Source organism: Musca vetustissima, unplaced genomic scaffold, assembly GCF_032173495.1.
Source record: "Musca vetustissima isolate MV318-11 ecotype Yass unplaced genomic scaffold, APGP_CSIRO_Mvet_v1 utg75198, whole genome shotgun sequence".
Classification (NCBI taxonomy): Eukaryota; Metazoa; Arthropoda; class Insecta; order Diptera; family Muscidae; genus Musca; species Musca vetustissima.
This window is the reverse complement of record NW_026877125.1, coordinates 92,368-107,303: the sequence shown is the minus strand read 5'-3', so window position 1 is coordinate 107,303 and position 14,936 is coordinate 92,368. Positions and strand designations below refer to the sequence as shown.

Here is a 14,936-nt window from a genome sequence, read left to right as displayed (position 1 = left end):
TTGCCACTAGTTGAGAGAACTGATGAAACACCATTACCATTCCCACTCGGCGAGGAATCATTTATGCTGCATTTGGGACATGTAAATTCAACAGCTTTGCTTTTTAATCTTGCCGTTGAAATGCCTAAACACTTGGTAGCTGATAATACACAGAGCATCGGCGACAGAAAACGCTATATTGAGTTTTTGTGCAATTGGTATTACAAATGCCACATTTATATTCCTTTGGAGGAGCCATTGTTACTGCACAGGTTATGTTGTATTTTTGTAAACAAACAAATATACAGGTTACAAAAGTGCGGCAAATACAATTGCGATACTAAAAAATTACAGCTGGTTTTCAACAATTGTCACTAATTCGAACTTCTATATGACAATTCTGCACTACTCCACTACAATTAACTTTGTATAATTATTTATTTATATATTTCAATATTTTTTCGATAAGCACGCGTAAATTTTAGTTCTTCATCGCGGCGTTGCCAGATTGGTCAATATAATAAAAAGCGTAATTTTAAGATTTTTTTCTTATGGCGAAATTAAAACCTTCGTGACGTTTGAGCGCACCAACCAAAAATTAGATCGCGTAGGGATTCGGAATCACCCACCTAACAAAAATCATTGATGTAGTAGGAACGAACAGGAAAAGTCGATTTTTTCTTCTAAAATGGAATAATAAGAAAATGCCAATATTGTCCATATATCACTTCCTTGGATCATTTAGAATTGGTATGGGTGCCAATTTATTGTCGACACCATAGAATTGGCCATTTAGCATTTTTCGTCTCACAACGAATCGCCTAAAATGAAATAACCAATGTTTAACTTTATTTACAAATACTTTTCATCATTCCATCCTACTTACTTGCCGCCTTCCTTTTGATAATCACGATATAATTGTATTTTTATACATTCCTTTGGTGCATTATTCAGAAATTGATTCCATCGGCAATTTAAATACAAATTTTCCTTCAACGATAGAACATGATTTAAATGTTCAAATTGATCATAGAATTTTGGCAAAATATTATAATTATTTTGTATGTATGAAATTTTTGGTTTGATATTCAGCGATTGGCAATCAAGGGGATCTTTTGTGGAGATGTTTCCATTATTTGTTGTGAAATTTTCAAATTGTTTTATATCGATTTTTTGTGGTAAATTGAAATTTGGTTCACAAATCATATTTGATACGTATAAATATTTCAAAATCTTATACAAAAATTTTCAAAATTTGTAAATAGGTCTCAAAAAGTGGCACACCTTTTCTAATTTTTAAACTTTAGAGTACTTTTCGATTTGTGAATTTCTTCTAGGTTCGGAACCAAGGATTTGTTATACTTCAAGAGTTTGTTTTTTACTCTTTTTCATATCCTTCACCACACTGTAATACATGATACATATTATGTATTCGTACATATTTTTGTAACATGCAAAATCAAACGGGATAGACCCTGTCGTACTTTCTTACTACTTAATTGTCATTGGTCTGCCCAATTTTGACTTCTCATCTACTGGAGTGAATTTGGAGACGGGTTATTTTATTCTATTAACCAAAAATCCGTAACCAAATTCATGACTCGTTTGATGGCAGATACAATACAGGGCGTAATCATTTGATTTACTTACGCCAGTCCCTTTTTATCGCATTTCCTGAAGGGCAATAATATCGGCTTTGTACTTCTTGAGTAATTTTACATAGCTTACCGAATTGAGTCTACATTGATGTATGTGAACTTTTGTTGAAATCGGTACGGATTAAGATATAGCTCCCATATATATTTTCGTCCGATATTTGGTTAAACTGTGCGCCAAACTCCCAAGGTTTGTCAGACAATGTAGACAAGATTTTGTATAGCGTACTGGAATAAGCACATATTAACGACGAAGCATACCGAAATGAATCTAGAATGACGTCGTTCGCTTCAGTTTAGTAGAAGTCATAAATTTAAAAGTTTTTATTAAAAACTTGCTATTTATTTTATTATTATTAGAATATTGGGAAACATTTAATATTTATTTCGGGTAATAATAATGTCTAATTTTGATATTCTATTTCTAAAATAATTTCCATATCACAAAAGGAAATGTTAGTTAATTTTTAACAAAGGAGTGTTGGACTACACATACTTATTTATATGTGTATATACATAAAGAATATGAAACTACATTAAATACTTATGTTATTTAAAAACATAAATACAAATATATATATATATATATATGTATATATATACAGTATCGGACAAAACATATTAGACTAAATTTAAATTTTCATTAAACTACATAGACATTAATATTATTCATGTTTAAAAACTTATATGCATCGAAATTCAAAACATAACTTTTATTCTTTAAAAACAAATAGGATTTATTCGACATATTATAAAAAAGTCGACCTTTGTAATGTAAAAAAAACTAAAATATGTCAAAAATACACGCGACAAAACATATTGAATCAAACAATGCAATCAATATTTTGTGGAAAATCCCTCGGTTTTGAGAACGGCTGCACATCTTCTGGGCATGGAAGCAATAAGGTTGTCTATCGTTGTTTTGTCTAATAGCAATCCAAGCACCTTCCAAGGCTTCAAAAAAGTTTTTTTCTTATCTCCTCCCACACCTTCTCTATTTATCTTTTTATTAACTATTTCCCATAAATTTGCAATCGGATCTAGGTCCGATGATTGTGCTGACCACATCATTACTTGAATTTCTTTTTCAACCCAATCTTTTACATGTATGGGTCCTAGTCCATTTCCAGAAAAGCAACCCCAGACCATCACATTGCCTCCCCCATGTTTTACTGTGCCTTGGCAATGTCGTGGATCTAACCTCTTATTTATTGGTCTCTATACTCTCTTCATTCCATCAGAACATTTTAAATAAAATTTTGATTCATCCGAAAATAAAACTGTGTTCCACTTCTGAATATATGATGTGTTCTTCGGCAAATTTCATTCGAGCTTTTCTATTATTTTCGATATGAATGGATTTTTTACAGTCTCAAAAGTTCAAAATTCTAATAATATAATTTCAGTTCAATGTGTTTTGTCCGACACTGTATATATATATATAACATTACAATACAATTGATTTTATGTAAAAATGTATTAATTACACTAAAACTTAATTTAAGAAACAGTTGAAAAGAAAACCCCTTAGCTTATGTTATGGTCTGTATATGAGCAGCATCGTCTGTAAGAAATTACGACATATTAAACGTGTATGGATTGTCGGATATCAGAACGTTGTCATATATCTCAAAAATATTGCTCAGATTGTGTGGTTTCAGACAGACGAACAACATATCGAATTCCCTTCCAATCACGAGTCCACTTTATGCGGTCTTCGACTCGGACGTCTACATCGCTGCGTTGAAAACCTTATGGTCGAGGATGGTGGTGTAAAATATTTTCATTTTCTTTTTTGCTTTCACTTTTGCAGCTCTTGCATATTGGCTTCAAAGAGTGCGGTATTTATTTTATGTTTCAGCGATATCAGAATTTCCCGGCTTGTTATATTTCGCATTTCATTGGCAACATATTCGCCATAGGTGGTATATTCGTCGCGAACCATTGCTGATGAAGTTGTGGGTGCAGCAGCAGCTGTGGTGGTAACGAGAGTACCATTGGCTGTCAAAGACAGAGGTGGCGATGTTGTGGCCATGGTATGTATTGTACCCGGAGCCAATGATGCATTTCGCAGATGCAATTTGGTGGATGATGTCGGTGAACTGAGGGTAGATGTTGAGGCATTTAAAATGGTCATTCCTGATGACGATTGGTGGTGCTGCTGATGCTGTTGTGATGATGATGTTGGATTTGGTGTTGCTGTCAATATGGTTGCCGTGTGATGACCCGCAGCATCGTAGTAAATGCGTTTTGTTGTTGTTGTACTGCCACCAGGCGACACCGTCGTATGTAGCTGATGTGTTGTGGCGGGAGTTTGATGGAGATGATGATGTTGCTGGGAATGATGTTGTTGCTGTTGTTGCGAATGGTGGTGGTGTTGCTGCGACGGCGGCGGCTGCTGTTGTTGTTGTTGTGGCACATGATGTTGCTCATAGTATTCCCCCTGGTCATGTGTATCTCTACGTTGTATCTTGATGATGCGTGCCGGTATTGTATGCACTGTTGTTGTATTGGACGAGGCATTTGTTGTGGCAACAGTACCACCACCATTCATATGGCCATTTCCACTACTTGTGGAATAATTCATTTCTTCATCCGATGTACTTTGTATATTAAGGGTCTCCAATTGGTCATGGTCCTCTTCAATGTGATGCAATTCGGCATGCTCAGTTTCAACATTGGTTATTTGCAATTCACTTGCTCCAGCATGTGTATAGGTATCTGTGTTATGTTGATGCTGCTGCTGCGCTTCCAATGGCACACCAATTCCCTTGATGGTCATTTTTGGTTTGGCCTCCTCAATTTCTTCCACATCTTTGGTTGTCTCCTCAATCAATTTCTCCAATTCATGCGAACGACTCGACGATGTGGAAGTGGCATTTCCCGATGGCACTGCCTCATAGGTAATCGTGGTGGGACGACGTTGTAGCGTTAGAAATTCCTCATTATCATTACCCGAACCGGCACTCGTATCATGCTGCTGATGTACCACCGGTATTGCCTCACGTATAATATATTTTGTGGTCACTGTACCATCCTCGGTTATTTCCGCCTTTAAGCGGCCCTTATTCGAACGACAGGCCTTGGGTGAACTTAAGAATTGTAAACACTTGAAGCCAAACCATTTCGAGTTGTAGGGTTCCTTACGTTTCATGCGATTGATCTCACGATGATATTGTGTTCGCAGAGTGTGGAACTTCTTTTCAATTTCCATAATGGGTATGTTGCCACCCAGCGATACCACAACTTCGCCGAGCAGCTTGTGTTTGACATCTTTTTTACGATAATCTTCATGGGTCATATCCCAAAGGCCACGTCTCTTACGATATTCCTGTATGAGGGCTAGGGTTTTTTCTCTGGTCCATTCCATGGTCATATTGCTTTATTTCACGGATTCGCTTCTATATTTTCTTCCTCTATGGAATTGTCTCGGAGTTTTGTAAATGTTGTTAGTATCTGTGTGTGTGCGTGTGTGTATGTTTCACACGGGTGTGTGTTGTGAAACCAACCAAAAGTTTCAAATATAGATTTTCTTCTTATACAATGTTGCAGGGTTGGCTGGCTGACATGCAGGCAGCCGACATTTACAACTGATGACGTTTGTTTAGATACTTTTTTTATTTATTTTGTTTTTGTTATTTTTTCACTTTGTTTATATTCCCACAAGTATGTTTTTTTTCTTTGCTACAAATATCACTCACATTTTTTATTAAAACTATTTCAATTAATTTATTATTACATTTATTCCATCATATCCTCAATTCACGCCGATACTGAAAATAGTTTTATTTCCAACTCTTTTCTTTGCAACCGAAATTAAAAACGTTCCATCCTATATTGGGGCAAAGGAAGAAAGAAGCAAACAAACAAATATTTACGAATGAGATGTGATGTACATCGCCGAATAGAGCCGATTGTTGTCGTTGTTTCTTTTGTGTTGTTTCGAACGACATTGTTTACTTGACGAACGAACTAGTTCAATTAAACGATTCACTAAATGAAGCCGGCGAACTAAGTCCATCTATACTTTATTAACTGAACAAATGATTGTTATGAAATTTTAAAGTTTATTATTCACTAGCAAAGTGGCCGCTACTTCATATGCGGAAAGGGAAAAACCGAAAATCATATTTCATATGGAAGTCGTGAATACTGTATAAGTTGTTGCACTATAGTTCTGAATTCCACCTCTTTTCCTACATCTAATATCATGTTTATTACCATTTAGTACTCTTCATAAATATACGTCCAATTTTCCGAAATTACTTTCTTATTTCCATTATACAGATTTAGAATAGATCAGAATTCAAATTATATATTTACGTACAGGTTCCACATTTAGTACTTTTCGAACACATAAATACACATTTTCAAGACTACGTCCGTACCGCCACCACCACTAAATATAGTACCAAAAACCCTTTAGTACTTCCTTCTAACTCTCCGTCAGTGACCCACATTCCAAATTTCGTGCATTTTCTATTCTATTTACTATTCGTACACATAAATTCGAATTTCCAAAGTTGTCTCCATAGCTCAATACTACACTTCAAGAGTCATCTAAATTCCAAATCTCTAAGTTTCAACCAAATACAAATTGTTCCAAATTTAGCACCATTTAGTAATATTTTACTCATATATATTAATATCTAAAACTACATCAATCCTACACTCTAACAATAATCTTAATTCCACCCATGTACATCAATCCTGCTTTCAAATAGTAATTGTAAGTCCAAATTTAAAAAATGCTTTTCGTACCCATAAGAACGAATTTCCATGCTCTCCGCTAAAAATCTTAAGTCCAACAACATCCAAATTGTTCCAAATTTAGTACAAGTTATTACCTTTCGTAGACGTAAGTACGAGTTTCCACATATTTAGTACCAATTAGTACTTTTCGTACTTTCGAATTTACCTTCATCCCAAAAACAATTTGTAAACTGTTTGGTACTATTTAGTACTTTTTATTTCTCTAATTAAGAATTTCCTAAACTATGTCAATCCTACACTCCAATATTAATTTTAATTAAAAAATTCTGGAGTCCAGTTCTATCGGTTCACAAATAATCAAGTTGTACCAAATATAGTATCATTTAGTACACATAAGTACTATGCTTCCATATCTCAATTCCATATTCCAATAGCAACCATTATTCCAAATTTTTTGATTTCCAGCTCTCGCCGTTCACCAAAATCCAAATTGTACGAAATTTAGTGTATAAATTTAACCAAATCCGTTTTTTACTGGTCGGCACATATCGTCTTGTCTCCAATCATTAGACATGCATTAATCTAGCCAAATAGTACTATAATACTAGCTCTCAATAGTACTAATCAGGTCCTGTGTCCTTTTCTAATATATATTCGCTAACAAGGCTGGCCAGACCAGTCAGTTGATCGATGTAAACGGTTCTCAACGGTTCTGGAAATAATTTGAATCGTGCTTATTCCACTGTTGGCGATTTGTTGGGCGATCGTTACATTCAACAAGGTCTAAGGGACAAGAATTTTAAAAATTATTTGAATCGTGGCTCTTCGAGAGATATTTTAAAACGTGATTAATCGGAAATGAATGAATTTCTGGATGGTCGGATACAAATTCTGGAAATAATTTGATTCGTGCGTTTCGGGAAGTATTCGTAATATTGTTGATGTATTAGTTGGTCCCCCAGGGCTGCTCAAGGAATCAAAGTTGGAGAAATACTGTCAATGGTGGCCTTCGATACAGTATGACAACATGGCATTTTTATACAATCGTTTGGCTTCGATCTACAAAGTTTCTTTAATGATGGCGATTTCCTTAATGATTGAGTCTTTCGAGTAAGAGTCGAAGACAAGCTGTCTGAACAGCGTCCAGTCAAGGCAGGGCCACCACAAGGATCTCTGCTTGGACTAGTTCTGAATAACTTGTTCATTTGTGACACTTGAAGGAGAAATGCTAATAACGTGTGCTGATGATGTGCTACTGTCATTGCAAGGACACTTTGGAAGCACTGTGGGACGAAGGCTGGACGTGTACATGGAAACATTTTATAACTATTTCAACAAATGGGCTCTCAATCTTAGTGTTGGAAAATGTGTATCTGTGTTTTTTAAGGGGCAACCCCAAATCAGCATCCGACAACACATTCCAACTATTAATGTTGGTAATGAAATAATCGGTGTTTTTCACAGGATGAAGTATTTCGGAATAATGCACGACCGTTTTTGACTTCTGTCGCCACTTGGATTATGTGCTGTCGAAGGCAAAGAAGATGAACTTCGCCTATGAAAAGCCTTTTCCGTATGCGAGGAGGATTTTCGTTGGAGGTGTAATTGCTAATTTACAAGCAAGTAATCCGCCCTATCCATCATCTACTCTTTCGCCGCTTCGGCAGACATATAGTCAGCTCAAATGGAAAGAATTGGAGTATGGGAAAGAGGAATATTGGCAGCATGCTTGGGAATGAGAACAACAAAAGAGAGCAATGGAATCTACAGACGCATGCCAAACCAGAACGTCTACAATGCCATCGATATCAACCGGATCGATGTCTGCAGGATGAGGAACGCCAAAGGAGACAACTTATGGAGAATATGATAGTGGACCAATTCCTGGAGTACAAGTTGGAATTCTTCGCCATCATTAGAAGAAAACAGCTGCCGCCTGCTGTATTGCTTAAGTTGCGAGATAAACGAATTCTGTATGATGATGACCCTCGAAGGTACCACCGTTTTGACGCTGATGTTGAGTCTGTGTACAGCACAACTCAATAAGAACCATTCTCATAATTGTAAATTGTTAGATGTAAGTTTAAATTTTAAGGTAGTTGTAAGGAAAGTCGTTAAGGCAAGATTATTAAATTGCATTCAATATTTATTTATTATCTTATTTATAATTTAAAGAACAAAATTATTTGATACTACTTATACTCTAATTAAAAAAGGGGGAATTCACGATTCAATTCATCCATGGTCCATGTATAGTCATCGAATTTGGGAATCTTAGTTATAAATCGAAATTAGTTTTCAGTCATCATGATAAATGGTAATATCCTTTAGCACAACATTTGAGAGATTTGCTAACTGGCGGATATCGGAAATTTGACGATCCAAAGGATATACAATGGGTAAATTATCCAGCAATATATTCTGCAAACCTAATAGAGGAATTTCAGACTGATTTACATTTATTTTATTGCCAACGAGGGGGGTGATGACAACCAATAGCTGCATGGGTAAACCATTTACACGGCCACGTGGCAAAAGTAAACGTTGTGGCAGCAAACTTGTTTGTCCTATAATCGTATCAATCGTATCCCTGTTAATCTGCCCTTGCAATGCACCCATAACCTGTTGATATATTTCCAAATAGGGTGTAACATTGCCATTATCGGTCGAAACGATGTCACGAGATTTAAGTTTTAAGGTATTGCGTCCTGCAGTTAATTGCAGCTGGCCAATGTCCAAGAGTATGGTGTTTAAACGTTGTTGTTCCAAGGATAGTTCCTTGCCCAGGGCATCCACTTTGGGTATGAGCAGCGAGCGTATGACAACATTCTGTGTACGCTGGGAGTTGACCTCCAAATTTATGGTAAACGATTTGTGATTAAGACGTTTTTGGAGGCCTTGGATAATATTTTGGTTGTTATTGTTAAACCGGACCTTCACCTCATCCACAAAGGTGCGTAGCTGATCAATTTGTAGGCGATTAATGGTGACATCGTTGTAGGCAACATTTTCTACACTACGTGTTGCCAATAGCTGTTGTATCTGCTTATCCAGGGTTATGACAATTTGTCGTAATAAAATTTGTGTTATGGGATCTTCAAGGATGTTCGAAATTGGACCACCCACCTGCTGCTGGTATTGTGCTAAATTTATAATTTCTTGTAGAATTTCATTGAGTACGATTTGATTTATCTCTTGTAGGATTATTTGTTCTCCAGTTTGGTCTCCTCCTACTCCACGTTGTTGTTGTTTTTGTTTCAAATGTTGTACAACTTGTTGCAGGGTGGCTTCAAGACGTTGATTTATATTTTGTAGCTGTTCGATTAAAATGGTCTTGGAATTGGCATCTAAACGTCTGTCTTGAAGAAGTATCGTATTGAGATTCTGATTAGAAAGATTTTCCAAATTTTCGATATTTTGTAATGCAATTTGTTCCAAATTTAAACGTGCCACCAATTGTTGTAATTGATAGAAAATTAATCGACCAACAATTTGTTGTTGTCGTCGTCCATTGTTGAGGGGAGAATTTGTTAGGCTACGTGGTAGACGATTTCCACGGATATTGGAATTTTCAACGTTTTCAATGAGTTGTCTTTTAAATTGAGCTATAGTACCACCAATAATATCTTCCGAAAGGGGATCATCTTTTAAGGTGGTACCTTGTCTCAGATTTTGTGTGGAACCAACTCTCAATGTGTCGCCAATATTATTACCTCCAGTATTTGTATTGCTTTGGCTTTGCTGGCCATAGCCCAAATTTTGTGTGGAACGATCTCTTAATGTATCACCAATATTAGAAGTATCACGATTGAAATTACTTGCAGAATTTGTACTCCTTTGGGTTTGTTGGCCATAACGACCACCCACCAAAACCTCACCACCATTGACAGTATCTCCTGACATTTGATTCCTTGAGCTGCCCTGATTGGTGCGACCACCTAATAAATCAACAATTGTAGAATAACCACGAATTAAATTACTTCCCGAGTTTTTATCCCTTTCGTTTTGCAGTTGGCTGGAGCGACCATCTAAGACATCAACAACATTACGAGTATTTCCCGAATAGCCACGATTCAAAGTACTTTCCGAATTTTTATCCCTTGAATTTTGTTGCAAAGAATGACCAATCAAAAATTCATCCACAGCAGAATAACCACGTTTGAAAATATTTCCCGAAGAGCCACGATTCAAATTATTGCCAGAGTTCTTATCCCTCAGGCCTTGCTGGGTGTAACGATCGCCCAACAGCCCGCCAACAGTGGTATAAGCACGATTCAAAATATTTCCCGTGTTCTGATCCCTTAGGTTGCCCACATTCAAATCGATCAATTGAGATTGTCTGCCCAACAAATTATCCTTGTTAACGAGTATATTCTGAAAGGGAAATTGGGGCACATTAGTAAACACAATTAATAATGAAGATATTCGAAACTTTACTTACCCGAATATTACCAACAATATTACTACTACCAGTGACCATGACATTTTGATTTCCATTTCCAATGGAATTTTGTATGCTACCCTGTTCCACCACCAGTTGGCTAACTAAAACATCAAGCAGCGATCTGACATCAAGATCATCCGACAACAAAACATCATCATCACCATCCTGATTATTTACATTTTGACCCAATCGTGAGGACTGGAAATTTTGATTGCTAATTCCGAACGTAATATCCTTATTTCCAACAATTCGTATAAACGTTGCATAATTATAGGCTTGTGGTAAAATTTCATAGAGGGCGGGAATGATTAATTGTTGAGTGTCGCTACGCTCCTGCAGAGCCACAATTAGAGAATTTACAAACAATATCGGATTTATATTTTGACGGGCATACACCACCAGACGTTGTAAAGTTTGAATGTCACTGGATTTTGCAAATAAACGTGAGAGACCATATTGTTGACGTACGACAGTCTCTTGGGTCAGGGTGTAGATGTCATTGCGACCCAATACGCGATTCGATTGAATTAAATCGAGCACAAGCTGTGTGTCAGCATCCAAGGGCTACATTAAGAGATAGAGAGAGGAATGAAAATAATATTGATTTCCAGGACATATGGAAGGAAGGGTTTAATACCCTCCTGGTGGATGTTGAATTGCCGATGTTGCAGCGTAATATTCGTCGGAGATCCGGTGAAGATTTATACAAATATTTCTTTCGAGGAATATAAATAGGCGTGGATTTCTAAAAATATTTTTTCGAGGACTATAAAAAGGCGTGGGGTGACGTAGGGGATGATAGATACCAAGCAACGGCTCTGCTTGGCTTTAACATGGCGAAGTCCAGGCTTGTCTTGGTCCCTCTTTCATCGCAATTGTGGACACTGACCTCCCCGCGGAGGTAAATGTGCCGCGAATTCACCCATAAGAACTATGAAGCAAAGAAAAGGAAAACCAAACCCCCTAATGTTGACGACCCCCGCAAACGTATAAAAGACCACGATCTGCGAATCTGCAATTGGAATGTGGGCACCGGATGTACTCAAGAATTACAAAGCCGATATTATTGCCTTAAAGGAAATGCGATGGAAAGGGACAGGCGTAACTAAATCAGGCGATTACGCAAGCAAATTTACAAAAGCAAATCGAGATGCACAGGAGTCAGAATGAAGTCCGAAAATTTTACCAACGAGTAAAACATCAAACCGAAGGTTTTTTTTGCAGGCACATCCTCCTGTAGAGATGAAGAAGGAAACCTGATGACAGATACAGACAGCGTGTTGAGGATCTGGAAGGAGCATTTTGAAAAACTTCTGGTATCAAATAGTGGCGCTGAAGTAGATACCCCAGAACCAATAAGAGTTGATGGTATAGAGTGTATACCACCTAGCCAAGATAAAGTCAGAATAGCAATCAATCGGCTGAAGAATAATAAGGCCACAGGTGCCGATGGATTACCAGACGAATTATTCAATGCGGCTTCAGACCTGGCAAATCCACCATTGACCAGATATTTACTCTGCGCCAAATCCTGGAAAAAAACACCAAAAACACATAGACACATTCCACCTATTCGTCGACTATAAAGCCGCATTCGATAGCCCTATCCGTTCGGAGGTATTTAAAGCCATATCTGCGTTCGAGATTCCTGCAAAATTAATACGGCTATGCAGGATAACTTTAAGTTGCACAAGGTCAGTAGTTAAAGTCGGAAAGGACCTAACGGAGCCCTTTAATACCAAACGGAGATTCAGACAAGTTGACAGTTTGTCGTGTGATCTTTAAAAGGCCATACGAGAGGCAAAGGTGAACAGAAACGACACTCTGTACACCATACAACACATGTTACTCGCCTACGCCGATGACATTGATTTAATAGGTCGACCATTGCGAGCGGTAACAGCCACCATTGAAACAAATTGAGAAGGAGTCTGGTCAAAGTGGGTCTGGCAGTAAACGGCGAGAAGACCAAGCTGATGGTATCAACGCGCAAGACGTCCAGTAGACTCGGACCGACTGTGGAACTTGAGAACTAACACCATAAATAAAACGAATGACGTCAGTTTTGAAATTCGGAGAAGGATTGTGATGGCCAACAGATGCTACTACGGTCTAAGTAAGCAGTTTAGAAACAAGGCCACCTTCCGCCAGACCAAACTCACACTCTACAAGACGCTGATATTACCCGTGCTATTATATGGATCTGAAGCATGGGTACTTACGTAAGCGGATGAGGCAGCTCTTGGAGTGTTTGAGAGAAAAATTCTCCGAAAGATGTATGGTCCCATTTGCGTTGACAGTGAACAACTGCGCAAAAGACCGAAGCGCCTGGAAATTGTTTTTAAGCTCGACTTATGGAATGACAATTAATGCTTACCCCCTTGTAATTATTTCGGTTCGTAATTCCTTGAATATCAATTGCCAATAGATTTTCATGACGCAAAGGCAGCTCAACATCCTTGAGAACATCTAAAAGGAATTTTTGCAACAGCAATTCCTCTCTGGTCATGGCATATAGACGGCCAACACCTAAAAGGATAATACAAAAGAAGGATAATCACAATTGAAATGCAAATACATATACATATAACCCATCCTACATACCATTTTGATTATTCCGCACACCGTTTACATTCAAACGTTGTTGTTGTTGTTGCCGTTGATCTGTTACAACACCACAGGCAGCAAATCCTGCCAGGCACAACAGAATAAGAATATTTCTCATGATGAAGACTGCAAAAAGGACTGAAAGAAAGAAAGTCTTTGCTTGCAATGTACCACACAGAAGACACTTCAAGAGACTTTGATGCTGTTACATCGGATCGCATGGCTTTTTATACTTCATCCGATAGGCAAAATTACATGCCACAAAGGAAGAAAAATCATAATGCAAGAAACTCTTAATAGTCCAACGGCAAAGGTTATTAACTGGGCAAAAAAACATTTCTGTTTTTTTGCTGATTCGGTGACATCGTAAATCGTTTATATTTTTGGGTTCGCAATTTGTACCGGTTGCTATGTTTGTTGTTGATAAGGTCCATTCTCCAATCACACATCAATGTTTAATGTCTTTTGTTAAACAAATTAATTGACCATAGACAAATAATAATGAACGGTATTAAGACACATGTCGTCAGTTTTTTGTGGTGGTGGCTTTTTGACATCTTCTGAAATAATCGAACAAAAGAAGAAATTGTTAAATTTTAAAATTAAGTGAATTAAATATAAGAAAATTTAAAAAGAAATTATAATCTCTAATATCGATGTTTTTTAGAAAGAAATTCTAATCTGTACTATAAAGTATATATTAAAAGTATTTTTTTCGAGGACTATACATGTGCGAGGATTTTTAAAAATATTCTTTTTCGAGGACTATAAAAAGGCGTGGATTTTTAAAAATATTTTATTCGAGGACTATAAATAGGCGAGGATTTTGAAAATTAATTTTTTCGAGGATTATAAGTAGCCGTGGATTTTTAACTTTAATACCTTAACGTATATTCAGGGGTGGTCAGAACCCTTGTACTTCGAAAACATTTTTATTATTATTAGATTATTTGATGTAGCAACCTAACACATAGAGCCAAGGACTACAATCTTAACTCTCACAAACGGAGCGGAGCAGTATAAACCGACGGGGCCGGCCATACGATACCCTATACGTGGATTTTTATACCGAGCCTGGGCAATATTTCGTGATAGTTGCACCCTCTTGCCCGATTAGAGGTCAACAGCACCTCGTCCTTACACTGACATATTTTCCGAAAATTACTAATATTCAGAACAGTCCGGTGAAGGGAATATGGATAAGTAATTGTCCATATTCCTTTCACCGTGGGTTGTGTTTTCAAGGAAATATTTTGTCACATTTTGATAGCAACAATTCTGGGATTTTTATACACTCCACCATTTCCGACCCTATAAAGTATATATATGCTTGATTCTAAGACGATCTAGCCATGTTCGTCCGTCTGTCCATCTGTTGTAATGATGCTATCTTCTGAAGGAATTGAGATAGGGTGCTGAAATTTTGCATAGATTTGTCTTTTGTCTGTAGGCAGGTGAAGTTTGAAAATGGGATATATCGGTCCACGTTTAGACATAGCCCCCATATAAGGGTACCCTCCAATTTTAGGTATTTTAGG

General features: G+C 37.1%; 2 protein-coding genes across 2 annotated transcripts; both read right to left on the bottom strand.

Annotated features, from left to right (window-relative positions):
• Positions 1-3,435: 3,435 nt before the first annotated feature.
• Positions 3,436-5,007, bottom strand: LOC133321703 (myb-like protein Q). Its single transcript, XM_061530788.1, has one exon. It carries the CDS (start codon positions 5,002-5,004, stop codon positions 3,436-3,438), a length of 1,569 nt encoding a protein of 522 aa, XP_061386772.1. The 5' UTR covers positions 5,005-5,007.
• A 3,638-nt stretch (positions 5,008-8,645) lies between these two features.
• On the bottom strand, positions 8,646-13,516 carry LOC133321702 (fat-body protein 1-like). Its single transcript, XM_061530787.1, has 5 exons — positions 13,396-13,516; positions 13,169-13,320; positions 10,789-11,355; positions 9,774-10,721; positions 8,646-9,731 (listed from the first exon to the last, which is right to left on the bottom strand). Exons 1-5 carry the CDS (start codon positions 13,514-13,516, stop codon positions 8,646-8,648), a joined length of 2,874 nt encoding a protein of 957 aa, XP_061386771.1.
• Between the last annotated feature and the right edge of the window lie 1,420 nt (positions 13,517-14,936).